Source organism: Numenius arquata, chromosome 29, assembly GCF_964106895.1.
Source record: "Numenius arquata chromosome 29, bNumArq3.hap1.1, whole genome shotgun sequence".
Taxonomy (NCBI): Eukaryota; Metazoa; Chordata; class Aves; order Charadriiformes; family Scolopacidae; genus Numenius; species Numenius arquata.
In genome coordinates, this window is record NC_133604.1 from 2,009,954 (window position 1) to 2,026,991 (window position 17,038).

General features: G+C 66.4%; 2 protein-coding genes across 2 annotated transcripts; one reads left to right on the plus strand and one right to left on the minus strand.

Moving 5' to 3' along the window:
- Positions 1 to 1,766, plus strand: ATG101 (autophagy related 101). Its single transcript, XM_074164987.1, has 3 exons — positions 1 to 22; positions 423 to 711; positions 850 to 1,766. Exons 1-3 carry the CDS (start codon positions 6 to 8, stop codon positions 1,252 to 1,254), a joined length of 711 nt encoding a protein of 236 aa, XP_074021088.1. The 5' UTR covers positions 1 to 5; the 3' UTR covers positions 1,255 to 1,766.
- Positions 1,767 to 3,586: 1,820 nt separating this feature from the next.
- Positions 3,587 to 16,829, minus strand: FMNL3 (formin like 3). Its single transcript, XM_074164822.1, has 28 exons — positions 16,680 to 16,829; positions 14,334 to 14,417; positions 14,168 to 14,248; positions 13,996 to 14,072; positions 12,547 to 12,630; positions 12,023 to 12,175; positions 10,672 to 10,780; positions 10,514 to 10,590; positions 10,345 to 10,438; positions 9,743 to 9,817; positions 9,540 to 9,650; positions 9,315 to 9,464; positions 9,069 to 9,170; positions 8,734 to 8,980; positions 8,470 to 8,538; positions 7,870 to 7,994; positions 7,585 to 7,787; positions 7,020 to 7,254; positions 6,857 to 6,925; positions 6,634 to 6,714; positions 6,397 to 6,526; positions 6,148 to 6,308; positions 5,234 to 5,335; positions 5,060 to 5,141; positions 4,841 to 4,975; positions 4,642 to 4,740; positions 4,026 to 4,058; positions 3,587 to 3,938 (listed from the first exon to the last, which is right to left on the minus strand). Exons 1-26 carry the CDS (start codon positions 16,827 to 16,829, stop codon positions 4,649 to 4,651), a joined length of 3,078 nt encoding a protein of 1,025 aa, XP_074020923.1. The 3' UTR covers positions 3,587 to 3,938; positions 4,026 to 4,058; positions 4,642 to 4,648.
- Between the last annotated feature and the right edge of the window lie 209 nt (positions 16,830 to 17,038).

Sequence of the window (17,038 nt, forward strand, 5' to 3'; positions counted from 1 at the left end):
GTCAGATGGTCGGGCCCGGGCGGTGAGTGCGGCCGGGCTGGGGGTGAGGGGGGCCGGGGGGGATGGGGAGCGAAGGAGAGTCTTTAAGGGGGAGTGGGGTGTGGAGAGGCCCGGACTGGGACTAATGGGCCCCTGCGAGGTGGGGGGGGGGGGGCACACCGGGACGCCTGCGCCCCTGCGGGGTGCGACAGGACCAGACCGGGACGCCTGGGGCCCTGTGGGGTTGAGGGGGCCCGACCCGGACGCCTGGGTCCCTGTGGGGTGTAAAGGGGCTGGACCGGGATGCCTGAACCCCTGTGGGACGGGGAGGGCACATGCTGTGAAACCAGGGTCCCCAGGGGGTGGGTAAAAGGGGTTGGTAGAGGGGCTGTTACCCAAGCAGGGGCCCAACTAAAGCCCCCGACACCCTTCTTTCCCTGCAGGACCCACCATCGTGACCCCCCTGCAGTCACTCCTGCCATGAACTGCCGCGCGGAGGTGCTGGAGGTGTCGGTGGAGGGTCGGCAGGTGGAGGAGGCCATGCTGGCGGTGCTCCACACCATCCTGCTGCACCGCAGCACCGGCAAGTTCCACTACAAGAAGGAAGGCACCTACTCCATCGGCACCGTGGGCACCCAGGACGTGGATTGCGACTTCATCGACTTTGCCTACGTCCGCGTCTCCTCTGAGGAGCTGGATCGGGCCCTTCGCAAGGCTGTCGGGGAGTTCAAGGTAAGGGACCCCCATGGGAACCCAGCAGGGCCAAAAGTGGGAGCTTAAAAACCCGAGGGCTGTGCCGTGTCCTCGCCTGCAAGGGGAAGGTTGCACCCAGCCTGCCCTGAGCTGAGCAGGGCTGTGTGCTCTCGGCAGGACGCGCTGCGTAACTCGGGCAGCGACGGGATGGGGCAGATCTCCCTGGAGTTCTACCAGAAGAAGAAGTCGCGCTGGCCCTTCTCGGATGAGTGCATCCCCTGGGAGCTGTGGACCATCAAGGTGAATGTGGTGAACCTGGCTAACGAGCAGGAGCGGCAGATCTGCCGGGAGAAGGTGGGCGAGAAGCTCTGTGAGAAGATCATCAACATCGTGGAGGTGATGAACCGCCACGAGTACCTGCCCAAAATGCCCACCCAGTCGGAGGTGGACAACGTCTTCGACACCAGCCTGAAGGACGTGCAGCCCTACCTGTACAAGATCTCCTACCAGATCACGGACTCCCTGGGTACCTCAGTCACCACCACCATGCGCCGGCTCATTAAGGACACTTTGGCTCTGTAGAGCCGGGTGCCACTGAGGCAGGTTCACCCCGGGTGGTGGCACCTCTCTGGCACAGTGTCCTGGCTCTTTGGGACAGCATCTTGGCGTGGTTCCCACCTCTCTGCTTCCAAAAAGCCTCTGCAGGGAGCTGGACTTGGCCTGGCCCTTAATTGGGGGTTGCTGCTGGTTTGGTTTGCACCGTGGGGCACTCGCCTGGCTCGGAGAACTGGCTGGGCGGCTCCCAGGTTGGCAGAGGAGTGGTGAGTCCTCGGGGAGAGAGCTGCAGGGATGATGGCCCAGTACAGTGACACTGGGGTCAGCACAGAAGGGACGTGGCATCCGAACCCCGTCTGGCCCTGCCTGCAGCTGCTCTCCAGCTGTGTAGCACGGCCAGCACCAGCCTTGTCCCTTGTCACCGTGTGTTCCCCACAGTGGCACTGCTATCTCTGGGACTTAGCTGCTTCCCTGGGGGGCCCGACGCACAGCTCCCTGCCTCCTTTGGGGCAAAATAAAGTATTTCTGCTTTCAGGTGGAGTCTGGTCCAGTCCTGGCTGTTGATGGGGCCAGTGTCCATGGGATGGGAGAGAAACAGGCACTGAGGCTGAGCTGGGGGACCCCGCCACATCCCTGTGCAGGGAGAGGCAGGGATGGGCAATGGGATGGGGCGGGTGCTGACATCCCCAGGCTGGGTCACTGCTGCCCACCTCCTGGAAACGATATCCCAAGTGGGGCACCCCCCAAGCGCACCCAGGGGAGGGTACAGGGCAGTCTCCATTCCATGCAGGACTCTGCACCCCTCCACAGCACCAAGGAGGGGGCAAAGCTTCCCCTGCCTGAGGGACAGGGGGAGCATCCAGCTTCTGGGCAAGAGTCAGGGGGGGCCATGCGGGTGGCTCAGACGGTTCCTGACATCACTTAAACCCTCCCCGTCTGTCACCGACCCGCCACTGCCCTGCACGCCTGCACTCTGCTCCTGGGAGGAAGAGGAGGAGGAGAAGGAGATGAACACCAGCGCGCGGGCCGGAGCCTGGGGGGACCTGCGGGTGACCGAGGCTGCCCAAATCGCCATTGTCCTGGTGCTCTGCCTCACCGTCGCCTTTGCCATCTTCTTCCTCGGCTGCAACCTGCTGCTGCAGGCAGAGAGTTTGGCGGCCGCCCCGGCGCAGGAGCGGCAGCTGTCCCGGGAGGCTGAGGGGGCTACTGAGAGGGTATAGGAACCGGCCCGAGCCCAGCAGACAGACAGACGGACAGATGGATGGACAGCAGCATCTTTGCCCACAGCATCTTCGATGGCACTTGGGGACGGAGCTGGGGACTGAGGCCTCCCGGGCTTGTACGGAGGGATTAAAAGGCGACAGGGCCAGCAGAGCTGCGGCGGGGGCCGGGGCTGGATGCGGCCATGGGTGCGGCAGTGCTGGTAAATCCCCCGGAGAGGATTAGGGCAAACTTTTATTCCCTGTTCCAGGGCTAATCCCGGGGCAGGCGTGGGGAGGGAGCCCAGAGAACGGCCTCGCTGGGGGGGGGGGGGGGGGGGGGGGGGGGCTGCATCCTGCCCCACTGTGCCACAGCTGGTGGGGGGGTCTGGGGCCGCCCCCTTCCCCTCGTACCCTGACAAGAGAGGCCAGACTTGTATCCTGCCACCCCAAACCCTTCCTGACCTTCCCTTGGGACACGGTGACTGCACCCCGCTCCCCCCCTCAGCCCTGCTGGCAGAGATACACTGGCTGCATCCTGCCCCAAACCCCCTGCTCGAGGCGGGGGCGTCCCATGGGCCCATCCTGCCCCTCCATTGCTCTGCCCCACTGATGCCAAGGCCTGATCCTGCCCCCCCCCCCCCCCCCCCCATTGCTCCTGGGGCCAAATCCTGCCCCTCCACCCCTCCTGTAGCCCCCCCCACACCCTGGCTTTAAGCTGCTTCCAATTCCCCACAGCTGCCAGCAGTGGGGTAAACTGGGGCAACCCCACCCCAGAAGGGGGGGGGGGCTGGTGGTGTGCCCCCCCCCAATCCTGCAGGTTTAATAATGCCGCTGCAAAGACCTGCTTAAGGGTCTGGTCCCTCCACATGCATGCCTCCCCCCCACGCCCCAGCAAATGGACCCCCACCCTTGGCATGGGGGTGGGAGGGGGTTATCGGGGGGGGGGGGGGGGGGGGCGCTCCGTGGAACACCTGGGTCCCCTCTTATCTGACACCCCCCACCTCCCCCCCAAGGCAGGCAGTGGCGATGTAAAAGACTCCATATATTTCACATGTACAAAAAGTCACCGGGGGGTGGGGGGGGGTGGAGGGGTCGGGGCAGGGGGCACCATCCAGCCACCCCCCACCCCGGTCTGGCTTTGGTCCCTCTTTTTTTTTGGCAATTAGTGTTCACATCAGTGGTCAAAGTGACGAGCGCGGGGTCGGGGGGGAGCCCCGTGGTCTCTGTGGTGGGACAGTGGCTCTGGGGCGGTGACACCCCATGGGGACAAGGAGACCCCGATGGGAAGGGGACACCCCATGGGTCAGCCACAGCCGCTGGGCCCCCACCACAGAATTTGGTCTCTGCTGTGGGCAGACTGGCAGGGAGGGGGGGGGTCCAGGCCTCGCGCCTTTCCCCACCCCCGCCCAGGTGGGAGGACAGGGATGCCACCTGCAAGCCCAGGCGAAGACAGTGGCATGGGATGTCCCTGCACAGTGCTGGGGGCAGGACAGAGCCCTCCCCTTGGACCTGTGGGGCAGAGGGGGGTGAGAAGGGGAAACTGAGGCAGCCTGGCCCCCACTGCCTGTCCCCCCCGCCCCAACCCGGGGTCCTTACCCTCACTCGGCTACAGGCGGATCCACCTGCGGGCTGTGGGATGGAAGGGACAGTGTCAGGGGACTCCTGGGCCTGGGGATGGTCCCAGGTGACCCCCAGTGGGGCTGAGGCAGCTCGGGGCCAGTGCTCCAGGCACCAAGTTGGGGTGCAGCCTCACACGGGACCCCAGGCTGGGATCCAGTAGTGCGCCGAGGTCCCAGGCTGGGATCAAGTAGTGCACTGGGACTCTGCCCTGGGACCCAGTAATGCACCGGCATCCCATGCTGGGATCTGGTGTTGCAGTGGGACCCCACACTGCCGCAAAGACACCCCCACCCCACCCCACCCCCCCCCCCAGTGCTGGTAACCCAGTCTTGCACCAGGATCCACCCTCACATTGGGATCCTGTGCTGGGATCCAGTTGTGCACTGGGACCCTGCAGTGCATCAAAGACCCCATGCCGGAAACCCCGCCTTGCACCAGGATCCTGTGCTGGGTCCCTGCTCCGCTCTGAGGGGCTGGGGGGTGCTGAGCACCCCAGGGTGACGGCATGTGGGGAGGGAGCATGCAGAATGGGGCATGCAGGGCTGGGGAGGATCCGGGGGGGATCCAGGGGGTCCCGGCATGCAGGAGGTACCTGGGGCCTAACAGTTGGACTCGTCGTGGTGGGATGGGTCGCAGAAGAAGCGCGAGCCCCGCTTGGCGGTGCGGGCCGTGAAAGGGACGCTCTTCAGCGCTGCAGGGGGCGCACGGGCGGGGGGGACGACAGGGAGACGTCATTCCCCGCACACGGACAGGACCCAGGCATCAGGGCTGGGGAGGGGCAGGGGCCGTACCCGTGATGATGTCCTCAATGGTGCCGTCCTTGCCCTCATAGACGGGGCGATGGTCCTTGGCTTGGCGCCGCCGCAGCTCCGCGATCAGTTCCTGCTGCTGCCACTTGTTCCGCTGCAAGGGAGGCACAGGGGACACAGGTTGGGGACACGGGTGTCCCTTCGGTGTCGTTTTCCCACCCCTCCCTCCCCCCAAGCCTACCCATGTGCCCACCTTCTCCTGCTTCTTCGCCTCCTGTGCCAGCAGCTTCTCCCGCATCACCTCCTCCTGCTTCTTCCGCATCTCGTTCTCCTGCTCTGCATCCTGCCGGGGCAGTGGAAACCATCACTGTCACACCCTCTTTATCACTGGTGTCACCACCCCCCCCTGCCTGTCCCCTCCCAGCCCCACCTCACCTTGTAGGAGCGGATGAACCGGACAAAGACCGGGAAGAAGATGGATGGGGGGGTGGTCTTGGGGCTCTCACCGAAATACCGCACCACAGTGTTGTAGGCGTCCTGTGACAGGGGACGGGGCTGTCACCCACGGGCTGCGCTTCCTGCGGCTCCCAGCACAAGGGGTGTGCAAGGCAAGGTGTGCACGAGGAACATGCAAAGAAAGGCACGATGTGCATGAGGAGCGTGCAAAGCAAGGCATGCACGAGGAGCATGCAGAACAAGGCACGGACAAGGGCTGTGAAAAGCAAGGCACACATAAGGAGCCTGCAAAGTAAGGTGTGTGAGACAAGGTGTGCACAAGGACTGTGCAAATCAAGGCACACACATGGAGCATGCAAAGCAAGACAGGCGTGCTTGAGGAGTGTGCAAAGCAAGGGCCGTGAAAAGCAAAGCATGCACAAGGAATGTGAGAAGTAAAGTGTGCATGACAAGGGTGTACAAGGACTGTGCAAAGCAAGGCACACACATGGAGCATGCAAAGCAAGACAAGCGTGCACAATGAACGTGCAAAGCGAGGTGTGGATGAGGGCTGTGCAAGGCAAGGCGTGCACAAGGAGCATGCAAAGCAAGCCATGTGTGACAAGGTGTGCACAAGGACCATGCAGAGCAAGGCACGCACAAGGGCTGTGAAAATCAAGGCATGCACAAGGAGTGTGTAAGGCAAGCTGTGCACAAGAGCCGTGTGTGCAAGCTATGTGTGACAAGGCATGCATGAGGAGTGTGAAAAGCAAGGCACAGACGAGGGCCGGGAAAAGCAAGGCATGCACAAGTAGCATGCCAAGAAGGTGTGCACGAGAGCTGTGCAAAGCCAGGCACGCGTGCCAAGGAGTGTGCGGGGGCCATGCAAGGCGCAGCCGCCCCACAGCCCTCACCTCGGCCGTCCTCGCATCCTTCTGCAGCCGCTCCAGCTTCCCCTCGCTGCCGGCCAGGAAGGCGCGCAGGACACTGCTCTCATGCAGCCCACACTCCCGCCGCAGCAGCTCCATCCCCCGGCCCAGCTCCTTCACATCCAGCAGCACGTTCTCCAGGGACACTGCGGAGACGGAGACGGAGGGGGACAGGTCAGGGGACCCACAGCCCCAGGGGAGGCTGAGATGGGGGTGCGGGCACAGGGGGGGCACCTGCGGCTGCCTTCTCCACAAAGTGCAGCTCCTGCCAGAAGGTTGCCAGCTCGGGGTACTTCTCCCGCACCGTCAGCGCGATGAAATGCAGCAGTGTCATCTTTCTGTCCGTTGACTTGGTGTCCAGGAGCTGCAGAACGATTTTGGAGGTGGGGGGGGATCAGGGTTGTGGAATGGGACCATTGGGATCCCATGCGGTCCCAGGGACACGCGCAGGGGGTCTGGGGCTGCCCCCACCAGGTCCAGGCTCTGCAGTTTGAAGCCATAGACAGCACCGCGTTTGCTGCTGTTCATGTAGTTGCCCAGCGCCAAGATGATCTGCAGGGGAAAAGCACCAGGGATTGGGGGGGTGGGGGTCAGGGAGGAACAAGATTTCCCCATGGACCCCCCCCCTGCCCACCTACGCTGAGGACAGAGGGCAGGACTCCAGCTCAGCTTGTCCCCACGCCCCAGCACTCACCTCCAACATACGCTTCAGCTTCTGGGAAGACTTGACAGAGGCCGAGGCTGCGATGATGGCATTGAGCTGCTGCAGGGGGACAGGACGGGGTGGGGGGGCTCAGCTGGGGCACAGGGTCCAGCCACCCTTGCTGGGTGTATCCCCCCTGCCCCCAGCTCCGTACCGGTGTCAGCATCTGGAGGTTTTCGGCGAAGTTGCCGAGGAAGGCCATGATGGCCATGCGCTGGGGCAGCCGCTCCACCTTGCTGAACTGCAGCATGAAGCGGTCCTCGTCCGCCAGCTCCTCCAGCGGCTTGCGCTCCCGCTCGTACTGCCGCAGCGCCTTCGCCTCCGCCTCCGTCGGGAGGAACCGCATCAGGCACTCCACAAAATCCACCGGCAGCGTCGCCAGGTCGAACCTGCCCCGCACCCACACCATCGGGGACTGGCTCCCCACTGCACCCTGGCCAGACCCCCTGCGGCCCTGCACCCCAACCAGCCCCCCCCCCCCCAAACTTACCTGGACCCCTGAACCCTACCTGGGCTCCCTGCACCCCAAACACCCTCCCTGCACCCTGCCTGGCCCCATTGCAGCCCAAACACACACCTCCTGCACCCTGTCTGGACTCACTGCACCCCAAATAACCCCCCTGCACCCAGCCAGCTCCTCCTTGAACCCCCACCCCCACGCTTGCACCCTGCCAGGGACCCCACACACCCCAGCCAGCCCCCCGGAGCAGGGCACGTACGTGTGAATGGCCCTGCAGATCTCCTCAGCGCTGCGGCCCGCCTTGCGCAGGGTGATGGCCAAGTTCTTGGCCCGGTTGGCCTCCAGCAGCGTCACCTTGCTGGCCACCTTCTGCGACCCTTTGTTCTTGGCGCAGATGAGGTCAAGGGCCGGACCCTGCGCTTTGGTCTTGAAGAGCTCCTCGAAGCGCTCCAGATCCAGGTCCTGGTGGGATGAGAGTGGTCTCAGAGGTGGCAGCAGTGGTGGCAGTGGCCACCCGGCTACTCGGGCAGGGTTCCAGGCTCACCTCCAGCACCCGCTCATCGTCCAGCTCACTGAACACTGTCCCACTGATCTGGTTGGGCTTCAGCGCCGTCCAGTTGAAGACAGGCAGTCGGAACTTGGTCTTGATGGGCTTCTTGATCCGGATAGCTGTCAGCGGGGCAGGAGGTGGCTCAGCCCCCACCAGGGCAGGGGGACATATCCTGTGCCCACCCTGAGCCACCCGAACCTGCTGCATTGGTCCCAAGCTGCCACCACCCCCTGGGGCACCCCATCCCTGCGCCACAGTCCTTGCACCCGGCCCTTTGCCATTGCAACCCCAACACCTTGGTGCTTGCAACTCCTCCCCTTCCTCTGTCCCGTCCCCATGGTCCCTGCACCCTCTCTGTCCGCAACCCCATGGTCCCTACGCCTTTCCTGTCCCCATCCCGCAGTCCCTGCACCATCACCATCCCCATGATCCCTGCACCCTCTGTCCCCATCATGAAGGTCCTCATGCCCTCCTTGTCCCTGTCCCCATGGTCCCTGCACTGTCCCCATCCCCACAGTCCCCACACCCCCTCCCTTATCCCCATGGATCCCATGCCCTCCCTGTCCCCACAGTCCCCATGCCCCTGCCACCTACCCGAGAGCCCGACAGTGAGAGCTATGGAGGGGGAAGCCCCAGGCAGCGGTGGGGCTGGGGGGCACTTGCCTGCGGAGGGAGGAGGGGGTGAGACTGTGCCCCAGCAGGGACGGCCCCATTTTGGGTAGCCCCCAGCCTTGGGAGTGGCCCAGCACCAAGGACACCCCGGGCTTGGAGCTCCAGCCCATCCTGGGGGTGCCCCGGGGAGCCCGGCTCTGGGATGTCCCAGTTTTGGGGATGCTGTGGAGAGCCCCCCATCCTCACCTGGGAGCGGGGGCGCGGGGGGCGGCAGAGGGGGTGGCGGGGGGGGTGGCGGGGGTGCAGCCTCCACAGGGGGCAGGACGGGGAGCCGCAGGGCCTCCTCTGGGGGCTCGGGCTCGGGCTGGGGAGGGGGCTCGCTGCCTGGCACAGGGGGCGGCTCGGAGCCGTAGTGCCGCCGGAAAGCCTCGTCCTTCTCCTTGATCATTCGCCGCAGTGTGTGGACCTGGTGGCTCGTGTGCTCGTAGGTCTCCTAGGGACAGCGAGCGTCAGGATGGGGGGGGGGGAGAAGCCGGGACCCTGCCACACCCCCCACGACCCCCATGGCCCCCTCCACGCACCTTCACCACCTCCAGCTCCTTCTCCCGCTGCAGCAGCTGTTTCTCCAGCTCCGCCACCCGCATCATGTTCTCGTTCTCCAGGTCCAGCAGCTTCTCTGTCAGCTGCAGGGGGGAATATGGCTGTGACGCCAGCTTGGGGACGCCTCCGTATCACCACCAGCCTCCCCAGGGGCAAAGGCAGACCCCGGGAGGGGATGCCCCAGGACCTGGTGAGGAGCATCCCCATGTCCCCCTGCGCTCACATACGTGGGACAGATGCTCCTCCAGCTCCTCCACCTTCTCCAGGGCCACGTTCTTGGTCTCAGCGTCCTCCAGCAGCCCCCCCACATCAAAGACGTTGTCCAGGTACGCCTGGATCTGCACCTGCAGCTTCTCGCTCTCCGTGTGCCTCGACTTCTGTGGGCATCGGGGCGGCGTCAGGGATGGGGGAGCTCCTCAGGGCAGCGCCCCCTGGCCCCCAACCCCCCGTACCTGCAGGAACTCCTCCAGCCCCAGTTTGGTGAACTCATACTGGAGATGGACACGGAAGTTCATGTCCTCCACCGAGTGCACCACGATGTTGATGAATTGCATGCAGGCGACCTGCGGGCAGGACTGGGGTCACCAGGAGCCCCCCCACAGCACCCCCTGATGTCCCCAAGACTCTCCCTCTCGCCCACAACCGGGCATCCCACCATGAAGTCGATGCTGCTGTCCTCATTGCGGAAATAGTCCATCAACCGCTCAAAGCGGTGCTTCTCCTTGCAGACCTGAGCAAGCCGCAGACATGGGGTTAATCTGGCTTGGACCCTCCCACCCCAGGCCCCATCCCCTGGGCTCCAGTCCCCTAATCCCAGTCTGGTCCTGGTGTCCCCAGACCCCTGTCCCAGCCTAGCCTTATCCTCCCTGATCCCCTCATCCGCTGCGCTCCAGACTCCCCATTCCAGCTTGCTCCTGTTGTTCCCAGGTCCTCCCTTCCCTGGGTCCTGGTCCCCAATCCCAGCCTGATCCTGGTGCCCCCAGTGCTCTCATCCCAGCCTGGTCCTGTCTCCCCCAGTCCCTCCAAACCAGTGCTAGTGCCCCCATCCCAGCCTGGTTCTGCCCTACCCCCCCCAACCCCCAGTCCCTCCATCCCAGCCTGGGCCTGGTGTTCTCAGTTCCTCCTCCATTCCCTGGGTCCTGGTCCCCGATCCCAGCCTGATCCTGGTGCCCCCAGGGCCCTCATCCCAGCCTGGTCCTGTCTCCCCCTGGTCCTCCCCATCCCAGCCCGCTCCTGCTGCCCCCGCTCCCCCAGTACCTCCTTGAAGTTGTCGAAGGCAGCCAGGATGATCTCGTGGCCGCCCCGCACCAGGCAGACGGCCGCCAGCAGCTCCAGCACCAGCGCCTTCGTCCTGGGGCAGAGCAGCACCAGCACCGTCACACCCGGCGGCCGCTGGGGACCCCCCTCCTGCCAGATCTCCCCTTACCTCGGGTTCTTGTTATTGAGGCTCAGAGCGATCTCATTGACGGCATGGGGGTGGGACATGACCAGGTTGAAGCCATACTGTAGGGACAGAGCGGGGACAGTGTCAGCAGCGCTGGCGCGGTGGCACTGGTGTGTGTCCCTGCCACGGGAGAGCGGTACCTGGTAGTTCATGATGGCTCGGAGACACATGATGCAGAGGTGGACGTCGTCCTTCTGGCTCACCAGGCGTGAGTTCTTCAGCGCCCTGCGGCTTGGCAGCGTGCCATAACTGGGGGGACACGGGGTGCCGGTGAGCAGGACCCTCACACTGCCAGTGCTGCACCGCCAGCGCTCGCCTGGGCAGGAACCGTCCCCGCCATGGGGACCACGATGGGGACCAGGGTGGGGACAGCATGGGGACAGCGGGGTTTTCAGAGGGGCAGAGGCAGAGAGAAGCGGCCGGAGGGGCGAGAGGGACAGAGGCTGGTGGAGACGCGGAGCAAAGCCGCTGCAAGTGCCGGGGCCGGCCCCGGGCAGCCGGTACTTACCCGGCGGGTGAGCGGCGAGGCGGGTGCGGAGAAGAGAGAGAGAGAGCGCAGCCAGAGAGGGGGGGGGCCCGGCCCTGGAAGCAGAGATGGGGCACGTTACCCCGGGGCGCAGGGGACAGAGCCAGAGCGGGGTCGAGCAGAGGCAGCATGGCTGCGGCAGGCAGCGGGTCGGGCAGGCGGCGTGGGCAGGATGGGGACAGCAGCACGGAGCTGCTGCAGGTGGGCAGGGGATGGCGCGCAAGGCCGGCAGGACGGGACACGGCACACGTGGCACGTGCCATGGCACAGCCACACCAAAGGCAAGGCACAGCCTGGTGCTGGGGGAGCACCACGGGACAGCTGGCACACAGGACAAGGCACGTGCTATGCACACAATGGTGCACAGCACACAGGCAGGCTGGTGCACAGCATGGTGCGCACCGCAGGGCAGGATGGTACACAGCACAGTATGCGCCACGGGCGAGGCATGGCACTGGGAAGGATGGTGCATGGCACGGCATGCACCATGGCAGGATTTTGCATGGCACAGGGCACGATGGCATGGCACGCACCATGGCAGGACGGTGCTTGGCATGGCACCCAGCACGATGGCACATGCCATGGCAGGATGGTGCAGGGCACTGAGTACGATGGTATGGCACACACCATGATTGTGCAATGGCACACACCACGGCAGGATGGCACGCAGCCTGGCACACACCACGGGCAGGACAGCGCATGGCACAGCATGCACTGCAAGGCAGTGGGCACACAGCCTGCACCATGGCAGAACAGCGCATGGCACAGGGCACGATGGTGTGGCACACACCATGGCAGAACAGCACATGGCACGGTACACACCATGGCAGGATGGGGCACGGCCCGGCGCACACTGTGGCAGGACAGTGTGTGGCAGGGCATGCAGCCATGGCCGGCTGGAGCCGGCAGAGCGGGGCAGCTGCGGGGGCCGTACCGGGGAGCTGGTCGGCGCGGCGGGTACCTACCGTAGGGCGGTCTGGCGGGCAGAGCGGGCCAGGCTGCTGGCGAAGGGGGCGGGCAGGGCGCTGGGGTGCTGCAGATCCTCAATGGACCTGCTCCAGGCGCGCAGCTTCTCCAGCGCGCCATCCTCACCGCCTTCCAGGCCCTCAAAATCCAACCTGGGTGGGACACGCGTGCGGCGGGGGGGACACACGGCTTCGGCGCGGAGCGACACAGCCACCGCGGCAAGCGCTGAAGCAGGTGGCGGCTGGGCAGCAGCAGGGCAGGGAGAGGCGCGAGGGTGGCCCTGGGACCCGCATCCCCAGCCCGGGCAGGCAGGAGGGGGCTGAGCATCCCCGTGTCCCTCAGGACCCCACGGCAGGCGGGTCCTTGTGTGCCGGCCAGGCTGCCCTGGTGCCGATAAGGGACCCAGCAGTATCGGCTGCCCACAGCAGGGAGCTGCCACAGGGCACGAGGACCCTGCACATCCCAGCCCCCCAACACCAAGAGACCCCCCCTGCAACCCAGGGACCCCCAGCACCCTACTCACATGACGGCGCACTGTGCGAAGGACAGGTAGTTCACCAGCACGTCCAACCCCTTGTTCTCATCATTGAGGAACTCACGCACCCACCTACAGCACCAGCCACCCATCAGGGCCCGCAGCAGCCGGGGACTCCCCGCCTCGGTTTGAAACCCGCCCCCCCATAGGGACCCCCAGCCTGGTGCAGGGGTGGGCAAGGGACGGCAGGGGCGTCTCAGGGCTCTGACGGCAGTTGCAGCACCTCTGCTATCACCAGTGCCAGCACCGGTGAAGATTTATCTGCCAGCTGCAGGGCAGGGAGGGCTTGGGCCTGGGAGCAAGGCGGGAAGCTGCACCCCATCCCAGCCCCGGGCACTCCGGGGTGGGGAGGGCAGGGGGGTCCTGGCCCCCTGGGAGGCTGTGTGAGGCGCTGCGCAGGGCAAGGAGCCTGGCCGGGATGTGCCTGGGGGCTGGGTGGGGTGGTGCATGCGGGGGTGCACATAGTGTGTATGGGATGTGCATGTGCATGGAGGGGGTGTCCCTTGGGGGTGGGGAGTGCATGGGGGTGCCGATGGCGGGGGGGTACAGGGAGAAGGACAGCGTGCATGGGATTTGTGTGGAGGGGGGTGCATAGGGAGAGGGACTGCTTGCATAGGCGGGGTGTGCATGAGGGGGGTGTGCTTGCACTGGGCGGGGGGTGTGAGCACGAAGGGGGCAGTGTGCATGGAGGGGGGGGGTACACCCAGGAGCACTGTGAGCGCAGGGGGTGCGTACACAGCCTAGGGGTCCCCACGCCTGCCCATGCCCCTGCCTGCAGACCTGCCTGGGCCGGAGGCGGTGTGTCAGGCAGCGGGAGCCGGGGGTGAGCTGGGGGGGGCCATGGCCACCCTTTTCCTGCCACTGCCAGCCCCTCGCCCCAGCCTGTTTCCTGTCTCCGGCTGCTGCTATTTTCAGGCTGCAGGCGGGGAAGAGCCAAATGGCACGGCCGCAGCGGGACCGGCAGCAGGGAACCGCCTGGCACGTGCACGAGCCACCCCAAGCACACCACTGGGCACCCACTGGTGACATCCCCATCATCCCCAGTAACACCCCACAGTCCTTCCAGCCACCCTTGTGCAGCTCTGGAGCATCCCCCCAGTGCCAGAGGGGATGAGCTGCTGGCGCGGGGTAGGGGTACCACCAGCTCAGGGTCAGTGCTGAGCCCCCCAGTGCCGGGAGGAGCCACGCAGGATCCAACCATGCTGCCTCACGCAGGGCGTCATCGCCGTCCCATCCGCCCGCGACATCCGCCCCCGGGACCTGCCTGCTGGCAGCCCTGGCCCCCGGCATGGCCAGGGCAGGAACCGGCCCAGTTCCTGCAGCACCTCCGACTTCCCCTGCAGCTGCAATAGGGCCGGTCCCAGGACCTTGTGCCCCCCCACCGGGACCCCACAACCTCCCCCAGGAACCCGCACCCCACCAGGATGCTGTGCTCACCCAATGTGGTTTGTCCTCAGGCTGATCTCCAGCTCGCGCAGGACTTTGGTTGACTCCTGCACCCTCCTCCGGAACTTCTGGGGGCAGAGCAAGGCTGAGCCATGCCCCCCCCAGTCCCCCAATCTCCCTCCCAGACCCCCCAATCCCCCCCCGACTCCTCTCAGCCCCTCACCTTCCGCGTGACGCCTGGCTCCAGGAAGCTGCGCAGTTTCTGGATGTAGGTGTGGGGGGGGCTCTTCACCTGGAACCGCTCCTGGGAGGGGACGGGGGGGTTGGTGACACCAGCATGGCAGCACAGCCCCCTGCCAGGACCCCCTATGGCACCCCAAGGCCCCCACCTGGTCACAGATGAGGTCCCACTTCTTCTCGTTGTCATACTGGCGCAGGAGCCGGGCTTTGTCTGGGGGCAGGTTCATAGAGCTCTGTGGGCAGACGGGGGGGTGTCACCCCGGGGGACATGGGGACACTGCTCCCCTGAGGGCACACAGTCCCACGGCACAGCTAGGGTCCCCCCCAGGCACCCAGCCCCATGGCATGGCCAGGGTCCCTAGCACTGGGAAGCACTGGTGGACATGGGGCCACATGTGGGGCACTGGGACAGCAGTGCCACCAGTGCCACATGCCAGCACCAAATCTCTCCAGTGCCAAGGCGTCCTTCCTGTCTGCGCCCGCTTCCTCGCCGGCAAACCACAGCCTCCGCTCCCCAACCGCAGCGCAAAGCCCGGCTCACCGGGGCGCTGGGCATTGTCAGGGGGAACCCCGGGGGCAGGATGCAGCCTGGGCCACCGGTATCGCCAAGGACACAAATGGGATGCCACGGTGGAAACTGGGGATACAGGATGGGCACAGGCTTGGGGCTGCCCTGGCAGGTGATGCCACCCCGGCGGGCGATGCGACGGGCAGCACCATCAGCAGGATCCAGCCACCGCTGCAGCTGAGAGGTGCCGACACTCCACCCACCCCATGGAAGCTAAAATTATCCCTCCCCTGGTCACCCCGGCCCCGCGGAGCCACAGGAAACCAGGGCAGAGCCTGGGCGAGGTCGCACACCGCTGGGGGGGCAGACACAGTCCCATGGGAGCGGGGATGTCACCACCAGGATGGGTAACACCCAAAATTGCCCTGGGGACGGGGACGGGGATGGTGCCTCCCTCCCCATGGGGCCAGGATTATTTGGACACCGTGGCCAACGGCAAAATCACGAGGACACCCCCGGGACAGAGGTGGCAGGGGTGGGGGGGGGAGACACACGGAGGCCCCGGGAGGGGGTGGGGGACACCGGGGGGCTTTGAAGTGCAGCCGCCCTTGCTGGCGTTCCCGCCGCTCGGCTTCCTGCCTTTGTGGCGGGAGCGGGGCCGCTCCCGGCCCGGCACTTCCTCCGCTACCGCCCCCCACCAGGGACCACCCCCCCCAGCTGGCCCCGGAGTAAGACCCCCGCCAGGAAGCAGGGGCTACCAGGGAGTTGGGGGACAACCGGGGACCGATCCCGCCCCTTCGGGGGCCACCGGCGCTGCAGCCCCATCACATGATGAAATATTTTTCTCCATGGCAGTAGCTGGGATGGCACCGGGCAATGACGACACAGGGGGGGAAAACGGATTTTGGGGGTGGCAGCACCAGAGGAACCTCTGGTGCCGTCACCCCCAAAATCCACCCCCTCACCCAGTGTCGGCTGGCAGGATGCATCCCTACCACCGGCCCTGCGGGGACCGACTGCCACATCTGCCCTGCGTGGGATGCAGGGACGGGCAACAGCCCCGCCGGCGGGTGCCACCCACCACCGGTGGGGCAGTCCCTCACTGGGGATACTGGTGTCCCCCAGTACCCCTTGGTTCTGGCTCCCAGAGGCCCACGGGGCCATGCTCGGCATTTCCTGCCCAGACACAGCTTCCGCTGGCTACGGCCACCACCGGGACAGTGGGGGCTGTGTGCCCCGGGTGTCACGGTCCATGGTGTCCCCAAAAAAAGGCAGCCCTGTGCCAGCACTGTGGATGGGCCACCCCATCGGGCCATGGGGTCACCCCGCTGCACCGTGAGGTGGGACATGGTGGCCCCATGGCATTGGTAGTCCCCGATGGCACGGGGATCGTGGCGTGGGGACAGGGTCACTGCTGAGCCTTGGCTGGGGACGGCCACAGGACAGCATCGAACCCTTGGCCAGTGGCCACTGTGGGAAGGCCACCGCCCTGGCTGTGATAGCAGAGCAGGGAACGCGCAGAGCACCCGCACCCACGGGGATCCCGCACCCACGGGGATCCCGCACCCACAGAGGAGCCGTGGTGCCACCTCGCTGGGACTTTCCTGGGTCAAAAAGTCCCGGTGGCACCGGGAGTGGCGTCATGCCCCGGGGCTGTCCCGGGACGGCCTTCCCCCGGGGCTGCCCCCGGCCCCGTGGCCACTGCCCGGCCCCGCGGGCACTGGCACTCCCCGCCCGCTCCCGGCCCCTCCGGGCGCCGGTGCCGTCCCCGCCGGTGCCGGGACGCCGGGAGGGGAGCGCGGCGGCAGGGCGTGTCCGGCCCGGGAGGGGTCCCGGGTAGGGACGGACCGGAGGGGCGCAGTGGGACTCGGAGGAGGTGCAGCGGGAGCAGGGACGGAGCACGGGGGAAGTGCACCGGGGAGCGCACCGGGAACCGGAGGGGAGCAACGGCAGACAGGCGGGGGCGCGGCGGGGGTCGGTCTCTCACCAGCACGAGGGCGAAGCGCTCCTCCAGCTCTAAGGGCTCCGGCATCGGCATCTTGCCCGGCCCGAGCAGCCCGGGCCCCCCCGGGGCCACCGCCGCCGTTCCCGGGCCCCGGGGCAGCGCCTCCCCGTCCGCGCTCTCGACGTTCCCCATCCCCGGCCCAGGCACCGGGGGGCGGCGGGGGAGGCTCAGCCCGTCGCGTCCGGCCGCCGCCGCCACCGCCTCCCGGTCCCGCCCCGCCCCGCCCCGCCCCGCCCCGCCGCCCGCGGCGGAGCCGCCAGGGGGCGCCAAAGGGTAGACGGGCGGTGGCGCCACCCGGGGGCGCCCGAGGGCAGGAAGCGAGCGGGAGGTGCCCATTGGCC

Bases quoted from the DNA above. Each gene is read 5' to 3' on its own strand.
- ATG101 (XM_074164987.1), top strand. The intron at 712-849 runs GTAAGGGACCCC...TGCTCTCGGCAG, and splicing joins AGGCTGTCGGGGAGTTCAAG to GACGCGCTGCGTAACTCGGG.
- FMNL3 (XM_074164822.1), bottom strand. From the start codon at position 16,829: ATGGGGAACGTCGAGAGCGCGGACGGGGAGGCGCTGCCCCGGGGCCCG. The intron at 10,781-12,022 runs GTAGGTACCCGC...GTGTCCCCCCAG, and splicing joins GCCCGCCAGACCGCCCTACG to TTATGGCACGCTGCCAAGCC. The intron at 6,309-6,396 runs GTGCCCCCCCTG...CCGTCTCCGCAG, and splicing joins TGTGGAGAAGGCAGCCGCAG to TGTCCCTGGAGAACGTGCTG.